General features: G+C 37.0%; 1 protein-coding gene across 1 annotated transcript; it reads left to right on the top strand.

Moving 5' to 3' along the window:
- Nucleotides 1–952: 952 nt before the first annotated feature.
- elk1 (ETS transcription factor ELK1) lies at nt 953–16,484 on the top strand. Its single transcript, XM_084086785.1, has 9 exons — nt 953–1,668; nt 5,562–5,770; nt 7,198–7,587; nt 7,722–7,877; nt 8,294–8,530; nt 8,631–8,760; nt 9,650–9,867; nt 10,472–10,573; nt 12,499–16,484. Exons 1-9 carry the CDS (start codon nt 1,644–1,646, stop codon nt 12,595–12,597), a joined length of 1,566 nt encoding a protein of 521 aa, XP_083942911.1. The 5' UTR covers nt 953–1,643; the 3' UTR covers nt 12,598–16,484.
- Nucleotides 16,485–16,905: the final 421 nt, after the last annotated feature.

The raw sequence follows: 16,905 nt of genomic DNA, 5'->3' as shown, positions 1-16,905 counted from the left end.
TTTTTCTTTGTACAAAGACTCACTGCCGCATTTGGGCACAATGACAATCATTATAATGTGACAGTATCAGCACTGTCTGTGGAATTACAGATTATATATTATTCAGGATTTACAGAGACCTTTATTGTGCATACGATTTCCAATGAATCAGTGTCTGAAGATCATTTATGCTTCCTATATTATTCTATTACATATGCAGTATGCATTGATTTGGCCATACATTGTGTCAGGGGTTTTCAATCTTTTAGATGTCACAGACCCCCAAATGTGATCAAATTTGTGTGAGGGACCCCAATCCTAAAATTAAATTGGCAACTATAAATTATCCTGTTTAAAGACCCAATTTCTACTGTGAAAAATTATCATAAATCTGTAAAATATTTTGTTTACATTGTTACATTATTAATTTATTTTCAACTTACTATAGTACTGTACAGTTAGATGTATTATTTATTTATTCAAATCAAATGTACATTATTTTTTATTTTAATTATTTATTTATTTTTGATCACATTTATTTATGTATAGTTAATGTATTTATGAAATGTTTTTTCTCTAAACTTCTCCACGGACCCCCTAGCACTCTCTTGCGGCCCCCCTGGAAAACCCCGGCATGCAACATTTCCGGCAATCCTGCAGCAGCAACCTGTGTGTGTGTGTGTGTGTGTAGGTAGTAAAATGTGAAAATTTTGACACTGTGGGGCCATTTTTGTTCATGACGAGGAAAACAGCTTTTAAATCACACTAAGTGATGTTTTTTTTATGTAAAAACGGGTGTGAGAGAGAGAATTTACGCATTTTCTTTGTGCAAAGATTTTCATTCGACCTTGGTGCTGAATAAAAAGTCTCTCTTCCCAAGAAGAAAGCAACACATAAAAGTTTGTCCTTTCACTCATTTTGCTCTGCTCTACAGCTGACTAACGTCATGCCTGTGCAGTGACGTCACGGCCGCACAGGGGACTCGCGGACTAAAGAGAGGTGGAAAAAAAAAGAAACAAGTAGCCGAGGCGTTCGTGGAAACAGGAAGCAAAGAGGGAGAAAGCAGAGCGGAGGTTGTTGTTGTTGTTACAAAAAAAAAAACTTCGGAAGGGAGCGCTCTGTCTTTTACTACCCCGTTATTTTGAGCTCTTTGGACCAACGGTGCAGCCGCGCTTGCGGTTGGCTAGATCGCGAGGACTTTCCGTCCGTTGCCTGGACACCGCTGAGTGAGGGAAGATCGCGCGCTTCGCGCCGAAGTGGACGGAGCAACGGCTACCTGATCAGGAGTCTCGTTTTATTTGCCCTCCCTGACCGTCCACCGCACTGGAATGAACCCCTTATTACTGTTTCTTTATTACTTTAAAGGCAGGGCGTGACATTCCTCCTTTTAAACCGCGGCCCTAGTCGATTTTACTGGAGTATTTTGACGTTTGAAGAAGTCTTCAGTTCGTCTGACAGGAACGGTGCACGCGCAGGCAGCGTGAGCTAACGAGAGCTAGCGACTTAGCTGCTAATGTCAACTAACATGGAGGGAGAGGTGCATGTGTTACATAACAACCAAACGCAATTAAATCGCCGACTTCTGACACCCAGCAAGCACAGTAATGGACGTGATTTAATCTCCAAAGAATAAAACCGCCCATAGAGACATTTATTTGGGAGAGATGGAGTCCAACCCGCTGATCAGCGGTAAGTTTTATTCCACTTCAAGGAGGTTGGACATGGAGGAGTAATTGCATTCGAGTTTAATAAAGTGCTTGTTGTTAGTCAAATAAAGACATATATTCACAACAAGCTCTGTTTTATTCACGGTTAATTTGTCCATGAGTTGGATGGTGCTTAATCCTGGTGTGAGCCAGAACGTTGTGTTCAAATCAACGTGATTGTCCAAAAAGTATTAAAGGGACCATATATACATTAGTGCCATTTACTCCTTACTTTGGTCGGGGTGGGTTAACAAAACCTGTTGGAAGCCTGGTGCACTTCAACTGTGTTTGAGTAGCACTACGTTTTGAAATCCAAATGTCTGACACTAGTGTCTCCACATGTCGCTCTTTCTGAATCAAATGCAGTATATCAATGTTTGGCTGACGTGTTTATTTTTGTACTAACCAGCAAGAGATTTAGGATATATTTTAACAGAATTGCATTTGTTTCAATTGTTGTTGTATATGAAATATTTTGATTATTGGGTGTCAGAGCTGTCAAACAAGCTCGTGCCCTGTTGTATTAGTAAAGGTGCTATATATAAAATAAACGTATTACCTTATAGCTCTATTATTCGATTCCTTTTGTACAACAAGGCCTTTTTAATTACTCTGACAACTTTGATGCAAATGCATAAGAACTTGCTGCTTTCCAAACGTGCATTGAACATGATTGTGCAATGCACATTGCCAGCTTGTCTCTACTGTGTTTGTTTTTGTAAATAAAACCAGTGCCATCTTGATATTAACCAGCAGACAGCATGTTAACCCAAGGAGACAGGGTGGGCACATTGAACCTTCCAGGAACTGCATTGACGCCCTACTTAAGACAAGAGTACATTTTTATTGGGGATTTGTTTGCTTTTTAGCACTGGATTAATTCTGCACACATCACAGTCCTGTATGGCTATCTCCTCCTTTCTGATGGCAATTCATTCATTGGCTATAAAGTCATCATGCAGCCTGAGAGCTCAAGATAATTGACTATTAAGCATTGAGGTCCCCGAACAGTCTTAAGGCAGTAAGGCGGGGGAAACGGATCTGTGTTGTTCAGTGCCGGTTTTTATTTGCTTTTCTCAGATGTACAGGCTGATTTAAGAGGCATTAGACTAAGGCAAGCTGTGCAGTGTTAGTCCCTTGATTAGTCATGCTGGAGCTCTTCAGCTAGAATGTAACACTGCAAGGAAAATTAGGGAATAATCAAAGTGTAAATAAGACAAACGTGCATCTGATTCTTTGGTTTTGGCACCACTGTGACATTTTTATCTTAAATACAGTGACCCTATAGTTAATTTTGCTATTAGATTTGGATGTTAGTAATGAAGGTGTAGATGTGTGGTTAAATCAACATAGCAGTATAGGTTTTTCATGAAAGCTTCAATGTGTAATTGTGCTTTTGGGAAGATCCGAAGCTGTTTGTTTTACTGGCCTAAACAGTTCAGTAGATTCTGCTGTTAGTGCTTTATAATTTTTATACCATTATTTATTATATTGCTGCATTACAGAGGTGTTTCTCATGATGGTTCTCATTCTTTTAAAGTGCCCCTTTTATGCTATTTTAAAGGTTCATTATTTTGTTTTGGAGGTCTCCTGCAAAAAACACTTTAATTTCCTCATAATATGAATTGCAGCATCACCTCATTTATTAAAGAGTCTGAAAACGTTTTGTTTGAAGATTCAGTCTCTCTAAACCCCTCCTTACCGAGAGCCTACTCTGCTCTGATTGGTCAGATGACTCAGTCTGTTGTGATTGGTTTACCACTTACAGCGAGTGTCGGAAATGAAATATTCCCATATCTGAATTTCATCTCCAGAGGCTTCCTCAGCCCTTGATACACATTGATAGGAACAGTAATGTTGGTTTTAACCCAGTCCTCGTCTTTTGGAGGTGCGTGCAAGTGGATTTGCAGTGCTGAAAAACAGCGTCTTCTCGACGTGACGACAACACAAACCAAACTCTTCCAGTCTCAGCTACAACTACAGTGTTTGAGTGTCAAAGTAGACGTTCACGGGCAGCCAATGAAGACCATAGACTGGCGTTATGCAAATTTGAATAGGGACACTTTAAACAACTGGATTTGTTTTTTCAATGGCTGTTTATTTAGGGAAGTAACTAGATTAAAATTCTGTCTGATATGTTAAGTCTGTACTGTTTTTTAATCTATACTATTTGCACTTTTTATTATAAGTCTAAACTTAAAAACTAAAACCAGTCATTCTTGTCAATGTCAAGTCAATGTTGTGATGATTAAGTGAATTTAGACATCACAATATTATAAAGTACAGAATAAAATATTGGTAACTATTAATTTTGAGCTGAATATTTGATGAAACATGTGGAGATGATAAATTCTGATAAAATAGGTGGGATTCTTAAAGGCTTTTAAATATTTGTTTAAATTTAATGCTGTCTTTTCATGTTAAAATTATATAGCAGCTAAATAAATCTAAATCTAAAATATACAATATTGACTAATACTATTTAGATAAATAATCTTGACAAATAACTGGTATGGAACAAATTGTTCATCTATATAAAAAAAGCACCTTTTTTGTGTTCATTTTACAGTATAGTTACACAAGCACTTTTTTATTGTATTTGTTTAGTACTTGGCGTAATTCTACATTTAACACATTTTTAATTGATCTATTCATATTTATTGCTTAAAACAAAAGTGATATGTATTTAGACAAATCTTTCATGTAATATTATGGATGAATAACATTGAGTGCTATTCTTTTTCACCGTTATTGGTCAAATTAATTAGACTTTCAAGCCAATCTACATGTTCTCAATGCATAATTATTGTATATTTCTAGCAGGAACAAAAAAGTGTTATAGAAATGTCTTCAAAAAACGTATTTTTTATTTTCCACTTTTTTGTCAGCCTGTATGGAAATGAGTAACTTCAGCAGTATTGCAATGAGATGTAGATTTGATTAGTAAGTGTAGATAATAGGCTAACAGGACAATATGACATTTAAATCCTGAAGTACAGCTTTGTAAAACCCTGTTTGCCTTGGTGTACGGTTGCACAAGCCTAGAATGACACCATTTATTAAAGACATTTTACTGTAAATAAATGCACTCACTCAATCACTTACAGCTCATTTTAATGACATTTTAATTAATTAATGTGTTAGTTAATGAGATTTTGTGTGCTGAGTTCAAATGGAAACAGTTCCCTTCATTGTCATCAGCAATTCCCTGCGATTTATTTGGTTCAGTGTGCTTAAAAGGTGGCGGGGTCTTTTATATTCCTTAGAAACTGTTGCTTAAATGCTTTTACCATGGTGATCGTTTCTAAGGTGTTGCTTATGAGTTACGTAAATGAAGGGGGGGAATGGTAATCGGGTTCATTTGCATTCTCAACATGTTCTTCCTGAACTTGTGATACACGTCCTCTGCTGACTGTAGCGCCATTAATTCATGCCTGTTTTCCCTCGATGTCACTGCAGATAAAATGTTCACTCTCCATTTACACTCATCTACTCAATCCAACCATAAAAAATGCCTAAAGAAAGAGGATTTAATTTACTGTACTTAGTTAAATCCCAAAAGGCTGTTTTTTTTCTCTAACATGGCTGCAGTTCCAGAACATATTTACCATGAAATGAAATCTAGTTATTTTAGATGCAGTATTTTTCACAACATAGCTAGTAAAACCAGTGCCTTTGTTTTTACAGCACATATGACTTGATTGTGAGATATCAGCATATCTTTCAGTAAAACGTTTTTTTACATTTAGTTAGAACTAATTGCATTGTTCTTTGTAGTAGTCCCTTTTCAAATCTTAACATGGTACTACTTAGCACCCCTAAACTTTAAACTTTAATACTGCCTGGCTAACATAGTGTGTTTTCTGTGCCCTATAGCGATGGATCCGTCCATTACATTGTGGCAGTTCCTGCTACACCTGCTGGAGGATCAGAGTCAGAAGCACCTGATCTCCTGGACATCTGGGGACGGGGAGTTCAAACTGCTGGATGCTGAGGAGGTGGCCAGACTCTGGGGGCTTCGCAAGAACAAAACCAACATGAACTATGATAAACTAAGCAGGGCACTTCGTTACTACTATGACAAGGTATGCATCAGGCATTTGGTCCGTTTCATTTGGCTCTATTCGGGGTGGTATGACCATAGACATCTTTGTTATTAAAAATAAGAAAAAAGCAAATTAAAGACAATAGGACAAATACAATAAATAAACCGTTTTTATGTAAAGCAGATTTATTTAAGATGTAGTAAGAAATGCTACAGAAATGGAATAAATGTAAAAAATAAAACACTGCATAGTCTTTACTGTATAAATTAAATATAAATTGATTCTTATTACTAGAGATACAAAAGTTCATTCAGTCAAGAGTAGTGAGTGCTTTTCTCTTTGTCTTTTGTTGTTTGATTAACATTATACATTAATGACACGGTAGCAGGTTTATTAAGCTGACCTAATGCACAGATCTAATAAACAGTCCTGACTCATATCCGGTTTTCGCCCAAATGTTTAAGTTCACTTAAGACAACCAACTGTGTTTAAGTGAATACTACACACATGCTACAATACTACAACGTTTTGACATAACTATGTGCATCTGACCGTTCAATAAATCTCTTTATATCGTCGCCACGAGATATATCGTCATACCACCCAGCCCTAGACCTAATAATAATTTTAGTTTATATCTAATAAAAACATATTTTTTTTGTTTATAAGAAATTAATACTTTTATTCAACAAGGATGCATTAAAGTGGTCAAAAGTTTGTAACTTATGATCACTTTAAAGCATCCCTGTGGAATAAAAGGCATTTTAAATGTTACAAAAGATTTCTTTTTCAAATAGATACTGTTTTCAAATTTCTGTTTAACAGAGAATCCTGAATAAATGCTTTAAACTGCACAACTGCTTTCAACTTTGACAAAAATGCCTGATTCACAGGGCTCAATGTCTCTTGAGCAGTAAATCAGCATATTAGAATGATTTCTGAAGGATCATGTGACAGTGAAGGCTGGAGTAATGATGCTGGAAATTCAGCTTGGCATCACAGGAAGAAATTGCATTTTAAAATATAATCAAATAAAAGAGATATTTTAAATTGTAATAATATTTCACAATAGTACTGTTTATATATAGTATGTACTGTATTTTCGATCAATTATATGCTGAAATAATGAGCATAAGAGACTCCTTTCAAAAACCTTACTGACCCCCTTTTGGACAGTATAATAGCCTGTATATTTGATATATTAATTTAATGATTGCAAATGAGATTAAATAAATGGAATTAAACATTAAATTGACATTATTTACTCAAAATTCATGAATTTCAACCATTTAATCAGCCTGGACAATATTTCAATCTTTCACTATTATTTTCCCATGAATAAATGATACATTTCTGGAATTTTGTATTGTATGACCACAATAAAAAAAGACACTAGAACACACTAAAGATAAGAGGAAGGATTAATATAAGATATTAATATTATTATTGCTTTCATACTCCCACAGAATATTATTAAGAAAGTTAGCGGCCAGAAGTTCGTCTACAAGTTTGTGACCTATCCAGACCCCAACTCTGCTGATGGTCTGAGAGGGCCTGAGGATTCACAGAGGGCCACTGCGGGAGAGAAATTGGAGCTTTCCATTCAGACCAAACCTCTAGGTGCTGCTAACAGCACCAGCCCGTGTCTCTCCAAGAGCCTGCAGGTTCAGCGCTCCTCCCCCAGCTCGGTGCAACGCAGCTCCCGCAACGATTACATGAAGTCTGGTCTCTACTCTACTTTCACCATCCAGTCCTTGCAGTCACCCTGCAAAAGCACTTCGAAATTCATCAAAACAGAGAACGTCTTGATTGACGGCAGCCCAAAACCTGCCCCTCTGGACAACACAGTGCATGAGGTCAGTTTTATTCTGGATTTCATGTTTTTGTCTCTGTTCTAATGCCACAAGTTATTAGTTAAACGAGTCCTCAACGGGTTGTAAAACCTTGTGAGGCACTTGATTCACAATGATTATGTATGTGTATGTTGCAGATACGAATGTGTCAGACAGAAGGGCAGCAGGGAACTGTTCAGGCCCAGTCGACTGTGGAGAGCAGCAGTCTGCAGGTGATAGTGACCCACTCCTCGCCATGTGCTACACCCGCTCTCAGCCCCCAGACACCCTCTGGCTCAGCCACTGCAACCACAGTAAGAATGGCTTGTTTTGGGCAAAATCGTCAGTCTTTGATTGCCTTGTGTGACATGTTTACAGTGAATCTCAGCCTCTGACGAAGTTCTGATAGTGTCAGAAATTGCATTGCATTCATGCAAGCCCTTTTCCCAATTAATAAAATCAAGTCCCACACAAAAAACTAGTTTGTGGCAGTTGAAAATGTCACAGTTTGGATGTAAAAGTGTTACAAACTAGTTTTTATCCATTGCTCATTGAAGCACTTATTGTTAGGCAGATTTATAAAAGATTATGCATTATGATTCGTGGAAAATGCCTAAATGTCAGCTAATCAGCATGCAATCCAACACCCATGATAAATACTGTTATTATTAAGACATCTGTGCATAAAAACACTGTTTTAAATTCATCTATCCATCCATCCATCCCACAGAATGCTCAAGCACAGAAGAGCCAGAGTTTGGGTGACCCACCACAGATCTACTTGTCCGATCCAAGCTCTCTGACCTCGCTAATTCCTCTGGCTCATGGCGAATGTGTTGTCAACCCCTCTCAGCCTGTGTTTGTGGTCATAAAGCCTTCTTCTGTCGGGCTGCCCAAAGAGTCTAATCTTTCGCATGAGGAAGACTTACTGGATATTGTCAATCTGGATGAAAAAACAGATGTTGAGGTGAACAGACATGTCACAGTCATTTAGGAATTATTCTGTGTGTTTGGTTGGAATGAAATGCAAGAGTAATTTATTTATTTTATTTATTTGCCATACTCAGTCGGTGTCCACAGTGCCTGTCCCTGGAGATACAGATGCCCCAATCCCTGTGGATGCCCCGTCACCCTGCGTGGAGCCAGTGGCCCAGCCGGTTGGAGAAGGGGAAGTGGAAGAGAATCCTGAGTTACCTGGTTAGTCAAAAGTTCTGGTTGATTAAATGTTCTGGTTAATTCTGGTTCGTTAAAAAGACTTTGAGCTCAGAATAGCTGGTGATATTCAAAGCAGCTGTCTGATCTAGTTTTTAGGGATACTACATTTACAAATTCAAAGTGAATATATTTATTTTTGTAACTGGTTGCTCATCCCTTAGTGTTTTAGTCTCAGTTATAAAATTGACATCAAATAAACTCTATATTAATACTTCAAGTAGCATGGCAACTGCAAACAGCCTAGTGTTAAGCTAATTAATTGCTGTTTTTGAAAGAAGTCTCTTGTGCTCACCAAGTCTAACTTATTTGATCAAAAATAGATAAAAAAAACGGAAATATTGTAAAATATTATGACAATTTAAAATAACTGTTTTCTAATTTAATATATTTAAAAATGTAATTTATTCCTGTGATGACGAAGCTGAATTTTCAGCATCATTACGCCTGTCCTCAGTGTCACATGATCGTTCAGAAATCATTTAAATATGCAAATTAGATGCTTAAGAAAGATTTCTTATTATTATCAATGTTAAAAACAGTTACCATGATAAATGTTTTCAAAATGATTTTAAAGTTTGAAATCTTTTTTATCATAATACATTTTTTACTGTCACTTTTGATCAATTCAATGCATCCTTTTCCTTTAAAAAAAAAACTCTTAGTAGGGTATATTGGTGGAAGAATTTATTGTGATTAGTTCTTTATCAGATGTATATATCTTTTATCATATTGCTGATTCCGCATTTTTATAAAAACAATGAACAACTTCAAGGAATGCTTTACAGTTATCCAACATAGTTATAGGTCAACAAAGACCGCAGTGTTTAAAAATCAATTGCCAATTTCAGCCCTTCATTCAAAACTGTTTCAGAGGACACCAATACTTCATCAGCCTCCCTCTCAGAGAGCATGCAGGAAGTCCAGCCTCCTAAATCAAAGAAGCCACGTGTGCTGGAGCTGCCATCCTCGTCTACACTGCTGCCTATTGGACTCTCACTGGATAAGGTCAATGCAGCGGTGAACAGCCTGCTGGCCTCTGGCAGTGCCACAAACACCTTAACACCCACAGTCATCACCTCCCATTCCCTGGTGAGCCATCCAGTTCATTATTATGGTTGTTTAAAAACGTGCTTACATGTAAATGTACATTTTTTAATGCATTTAATTGAGTTAACAAATTTAAATTCATTTGCACTATTTGATGGAATTTAATTAGTGCTGCTTGCAATAGCATTGTTAAGATGAAACCCACCTCAGAAAATATAAAAAATAGTTATTTTAAGCAGTTGACAGTCCTGATTTCAACAAAATGCCCTCTTTTACCACATACAAGGCACAAAGAGATGACTTTTAAATGAGTGATCACAGAGCTTTAGCATTATATTAGTCTTTCAATGGAATTGTGTTTTAAGAGCTAGATCTTTGCTTTTGTGATACTTTTTATAATTATCAGCAATATCTTGTTTTGTTTTTTTTAAGGCAACAATAGCATTTGCGTGGTATGAATGGATGCTTCACATGTACCAAGCTCTTACTCACACAGTCTCTATGTGATTTTTAACAAAGCCAGAGAGATACGAATGCTTGTGTTACCAGATAACCATGAACAAAAGAGATACAGCACAATGACCTTGGAAAATGGTTCATACACTCACACACACACACAACCTCTTCAAATCTCTCTCTCACTTAGACTCCAGTGCTGTTGACACCGAGTCCGCTGCCATCAACCATTCACTTCTGGAGCACGCTCAGTCCTATCGCTCCACGCAGCCCTGCCAAGCTCTCCTTCCAGGTGAGACTTCCTGTCCACACAGTTTCTGTCCACAGCATGGCAGCAGCACACCATCTGTCTCCTCACACTCCCTCGGCTCATCGCATGGCTGAGAATTTACTCTCTGCCCACTCCATTCATCATAACCATCAAATGCATCACAACATATGACATATTTTCTAAAATTTTCTAATTGTCATGGGACCCGATATCTTATTTACACATTTAGCTGACACTTTTATCCAAAGCTACTTGCAATAGAGATACATACGCACTGTCAATATTCATAGCATCCAATGGCAGGTTCATTAGAAAGCTGGATTAGGAAACGAGCTGGAGCAGAGGAGAAATGCAGAGAACCAAAAGATGAAAATGAAGAGTTCAGTTCGGTAATTTCACTTAAATGACAATTAATAGGTAATTTTCATTGCCGTTTAAGTGAAATTACTGAACTTAAATATACGAGCTGGATAAAAATGAGCATTCTAGAAGAAAATTTCAGATGGCGCTTAGAGGCTTTTGCATCTGAACTTTTCAAATATTCTTGTGATCATTTTTTATGCTGAAATACAAGGAAATTAATGTCACTACATCAGTGGTTCTCAAAGTGTGTGTGTGGGGGTGGGGGAAGAAAAAGATGGAAAAAAAACAGCCGTGGCAACCGCTTCAGCGGACGGCATCACTAGTTGTTTTTTGTGAACTCTCCGCTCCCCTGCCGTTTTCTGGCTGGAAGACATACGAGAAGCTGAGCTTGTGAGGTGGCCGATTATGTATTGTTCATGCAACACCACATCACTGGAATTTTTTATTTAGTTCTGGTCTAATAATCTCTCTTATTGTTATATTTTTTAATGTTTCAACAGCGACACAAATTGAAACAATTGCAGGTGTTTTTCATTGTAGTTTTTTCCACAAAAGAAAATCTTAATTTTCATACTTTTTAGTGAAATTATTTGGTAGTCAGAAGTGCGGTTGGGCCCCCGATTTTATAAAAGTCTAAAGGGGGGCGTCACCAAAAAACTCTGAGAACCACTGCATTACATGGAGGATTTTTTGGATGATAAATGGTTCTGTAAATTCTGAATAGATGAGAAAAGTTTCAAGCTGTTGTAAGTTAGCCAGCGATTCCCACACTTATGATCACACATTATTTGAATTATGTGTTGTTTATATTATTGTTTACAATAAAATACAATAAAACAGTAACCTACAATTAGGCTAATTAACTTATTATTACTACTAATGATAATAATAACAGTTCATCACTCTTAATTGTCGATTACAGTTTTATTGTTATTATTAGGCTATTTAATTATAATAAATGTCATTGTTACTGAGTTTGGTGTCTTATCACATTTCTGTTGCCCCCTTTTTTTAATTAGTTCATTAAATTAATTGATTATTATTACTACCATTATCAATAACTAATAATAACAATAAATATAATTATTACTAATTACTATTACTGTCTTTTATAATTTTGCTCCCATTTAAAAAGAAATGACATAACCTTAAATAAGGCTCTGCATTGTAGTGATTTCACCATGTTGTCTTTCGCTTATTCCTTTAGTGGATGTCAAATCTAGTGTGCTTAATTTTATGAAGGCTTTGGTTTTATTGGACTCTTCCTCAGAAAAACATGTGAGCATCCTCTGCTGGACAATAGCAGCAGTGCAGAGTTTTGAAGGTTTTACAGGAACAGGGCCATTAAACCTAACCCTACATCAACTAGTTTTGCATTTTTATTATAGTCTCTTTAATATTGTCCAGTTTAATTAGTGATTAGATGTTCCAATGTAAATGTATTACTGTAAATGCGTGCATTCATTTATACTGAAAATGAGTAAAAATGATTGATAGCAAGCCATGAATGCAGTACATTAAAAAGTGTCTTTTAATAGAGTCAAGCTTAAATCCTAATTAATACCGTGCTGTTATTCTTGCAGTTCCCCTCCAACGGAAGCAATCAGATCCAGATCCCGGCACTGAGCGTGGACGGCCTATCCACACCTGTCGTTCTCTCCCCTGGACCACAGAAACCTTGACTTGCGATTTAATTCATTTGTCTCTTGCCGTGGTGATTGGCTCACTCCCCAGCCAATAAGACGCTGAGGACGACCAATGAAAGATGAGACACTCCATAACAAGTTCTGCTTCGAGTTGGGCGGAGCCTCTGCTCCAGTGACGACTCGACAAGAGGAGTGCGCTCTCAGCTGTCCTTCACGATTGGTTGACAGAGCAGCCTGCTTCTGGGCTTCATGGTGGTATTTCATAGACTATTTGCTCTTTTGTTTTTCCCTTTGCCTTTTATATGATCATCAAACGGTTATTTATTTATTTTTGATGTTTCTCGGTGCATCATGTGATGTGCATTCCGGAATGCTCAGATTGTGAATTTGGAACTCTGAGATCTCACTTTATTTTTTGATTTCTCACCGTAACATTACGAGTTATGGACCAGACGAGGTAACCTCTGATTGAATCGAGGCATGAAATGCCATTTACAGACGGAGCATTGCTTTCTTAAAAACTTCTTTCTTTTTGTGAAAATAGAAAGCATGCATTTGAAATCTGACAGATTAAAGTGCAAGATTATTTTTCTTTGCCATTACAAAGACACAAATCAGTTTTTAAAAGGATATGACACACTGTTGTTTTAAACATTTTGTGTTTTTCCATGGACAAAGGAGTCCATTTTGCTAAAGAGGCATTGAAAATGCCAGAGGAATGTCACGGCCATTCCCGGGATTTGAAGAGGTGGAACCAGGGAGGAAAGGACACAAAAGAGATTCAGAATGATATCAAGATCTGGAATGTGTCAATCTTTTTCTTCAATGAAATCATTCCTTTATTTCAAAATGTCCTTCTTGTAAATATAAGTTGCACCCATTCCAAGATTTGACAGAATCAATTTTTTTTGTTTTCACTTTCCTATTTTTGTTGTTGGTTTTTTAAGATTTCTTTTCAAGGAGCCCTTTCTCTGGCAAAGCAGGCAAAGGTTTCAGAAGTGTCATGGCGAAGCGTTGCAGTTTCATGCTTCTTTTTTTCTTTTTAGTTTTTTTGCTTTTTTTAAGGAAAATGCCAGAGGAGACCAAAGACCAGCTGTTTATATACAATCCATCTTTGCATCTCTATCCTTTTTTCTCTTTCGTTTCACATTTTCTCAGTCTGTTTCTCACACTGAGTTTCTATTTTTACTCTGCCACATCAAAGGGCTATAAGAACCTTCACACAACCAAAACGCTCTCTTGTTCTGACACTGTATATAACCGATACATCGACTGGCCAGCTATAAGTGTGAAACTCAATAAGCGTTGTAAATAGTCAAAGTAATTTATGCAGCTGCTTTTGATATGGTTATTAGTTTTGTGCGGCCTGCCTCTAATGCTATGTTCGTCTGATGTGTTAAAATCACACTCACGGTTGTTACCTCAAAGCTGTCAAGAGCTCGACGCGTCAAAGCAGGCACGCAAATACATTGCGACTCTTTCCTACTGACACACAAAGCCAACGATTATTTGCATATTTTCTAGCGCCTGTAGTTTGTGTATGAAGCTCGAGTTTCCTGTGGGGAAATCATGGGGGTTATATATAGCGTTCTACAGAAAGCTGTAGTCAGTGTTTATGGACAGTAACTGCCTCCACGCCATGCAGCCTTTTCTGTCGTTTAATTTGACCTGAGTTTCTAAACTCACGCATAACATACTTCTTTTCAATTAAAAAACAACATTTGGGTGGTCAGTGTTTTTCAGCTCTTTAATTTGGTGCTTTTGTTGTTTTATATCTGCGTAATTGTAATCAATTCGGGAGGATTTTCTCGTAGCATGCTGCAATTGCCTACACGTGTCACCTCTCAGTCCTCAGATTGTTCTCTCTTGCATTTTGTGCAACTCATGACTGATTTTGTTACGTGCGGAACCAATGCGAACTGTTCTAATCTCAGTGAATGACTGTTTGTTAATATAAAGCTTTTGAGAAAGGCCTTGAAGATCAGTAATTGTTCACCACAGCTTTCGGCGGGCTATGATGCGTACAGATGATGTCACGGGCGCCACATTGAAGTCGACACATTGAATGTTCAGTTCGAGGAGGCATTTCGGGAGTCGCCGCCTCGCGTGTTAAGCACAGCTTAAATGTGATCAGATTCACACAAAACTAATTGACTTTCATTGGTGAGTTACTCGTGGTTATTTTACGCCATGCATTGGGCAAAATAATAAGCCTGCAATATCAAATAACTCACTGTGATGACGAATTTAGTGATTTGCGAGTAGTACTTTCCCCATTCGTGACCTTTAATGCAGTGTGGTGAGTCTGCATACAGCTTCCAGCCGTCTTCTCGAGCTTGTCTGGATTTCTGGGATTGTTTGTGCCTCTGAATGTCTGTGCAGCTATGCTCTGTAATGCACTGCGAATGCGTTTTAACAGCTAGTGTCTTTGAGCTAGACTCCTCTTCTTTCCCCTGCTATGATGCTGTTGTTACCTTTACCGTAGATCAGCACCGATCAATACAGTGACAGCACACTTCCCCGAATCAAACTATTACATAGTGATGATGACTTCATTTATCCCCAGATGGGTTGTTTACAAACTAGCAAGCTTAAAAGACAGAAATAGCGAGCCATATCTAAAACTATTTCTGTTATACAAATGTAGAAATAAATGATTTAAAAATCATTGTGTTAGTTCAGTTTAATATTGTAATATTAACGAGCCTTTGTCATGTTGATGAAATCGCTGCCCCCCTTTGAGATAATGAATCTAATGCTGCATGTCTCTGAACCTACAAAGACTGTTTGGATCTTAAGATCTTGATACCACATTAAATGGGCCTTAAAGTGGGATTTCTGGGTATGTGCTCGTCCAGTGACGAACTATTTACTGGTATTAATAGCTTCTTTTTTTCTAAAGTCATCCCAGAATATTTTAATGCGGAGTAAGGTTTATTGTGCTTGTAACAAGAAAAGCTCCAATTGAATATTAATTTAAAAAGTGTTTTCCCCTATCCTATTTCCTCATTAGAACCAAAATTGTGCAGAAATTGTATTTGTGCAAGTTTTAATTGTGCAAAAAAAAATTATGTAAATGATTGTTGGTAACCAGCATGTGTAAATGTTCTAGTCACTGAAACCTTTATGCAAATGACATTACATAAAGCCATTTATTGAATAATTGATTGGACCGTAGAGATGGTGGCTGGGACGGTTTTTCTCCTTTGTGAAGGAGTCTTTAAATTATTTCCTAATACCAGCACAGATTTCGTACCATGTACAATTTTCCATTGTAAGACAGTCAATCATTTCAATATTTCTCATTGAGAAAACCTGTTTAATGCTTGTTATACCTGCTTATGAAGTCACAAATCCAAGCACCAAACTGGAGATGGAGTTGAAACGATTGTGGCTCAAAACTGTTAAGACATTTGCCTCATTTTGCTTTTCGAGTTACTGAATTTGAACATCTGCGGTTGCCAGATGCTGTAATAAGTCTTTTCACTTGTTGTTTCCTCTTTGAAATGTTACGTGGGAACTGTTCATGTATTCTATATTCAATAATGTGTTGGGGAATCTTGCGCTCCGCATATATTTGTGTAAAAAAAAAGAGAAAAGAAAAAAAGTATGCTACTTGTGAAGAAGGAACACGTGGTCCTGAAGGACTCTTGGACTGTTGGGAAGCAGATCTCTGCGGCCTGAGCTCCCTTTCCCAGATGAGAATCTCTCTCTGGGAGTTTATTTCATAAAGGGACGGAGAGGCTTTTATTTTTCTGAATTGTCTAAATACTATATTATATGTACTGGAAAGAGACAAAACTATTTTTCATCTGCACATTCTACTTTGTTTGTTTATGTGATAGATATTAATCTTGTTTTCTAAAGACAAAAAAAGACTCGGAACTAATATGAAAATGAATAAAAGGCTATTTTGTTCTTTACCTTGTTAAATATTTATTTTGTCACTATCTATATATCTATCTATCTGTCTGTCTATTGATCGTTCTATCATTCTATCTATCTGTCTTTTGTTCTATCTGTCTGTCTATCAATCAATGTATCTATCGTTGTGGGTGTGTGTGTGTGTGTGTGAATGTGAATATATAGTCACATTTTAATACTGACTTGTGGTTACCTTTTAAAGAGAATACATTTTTTTAATTATAATGTCTTAAATGTGTATAGACAGTTATTCACAAATGTATAGGCTATAACTGATTGTAAGGTGTATACACACACACACACACACGCCTCAAGTAGAGTAATAGCAAAAAAAGATTACTAAATTATGTATAACAACAATTTAATATTATTGGTCATTTAAACTGTCATTTGCTTGATTAAAAAAAAAAAAAAAAAAGC

Source organism: Abramis brama (assembly GCF_963993115.1).
Source record: "Abramis brama genome assembly, chromosome: 16".
In the NCBI taxonomy this organism is placed as follows: Eukaryota; Metazoa; Chordata; class Actinopteri; order Cypriniformes; family Leuciscidae; genus Abramis; species Abramis brama.
The sequence above is the reverse complement of the archived record's forward strand: the minus strand, read 5'-3'. Positions and strand labels throughout refer to the sequence as shown.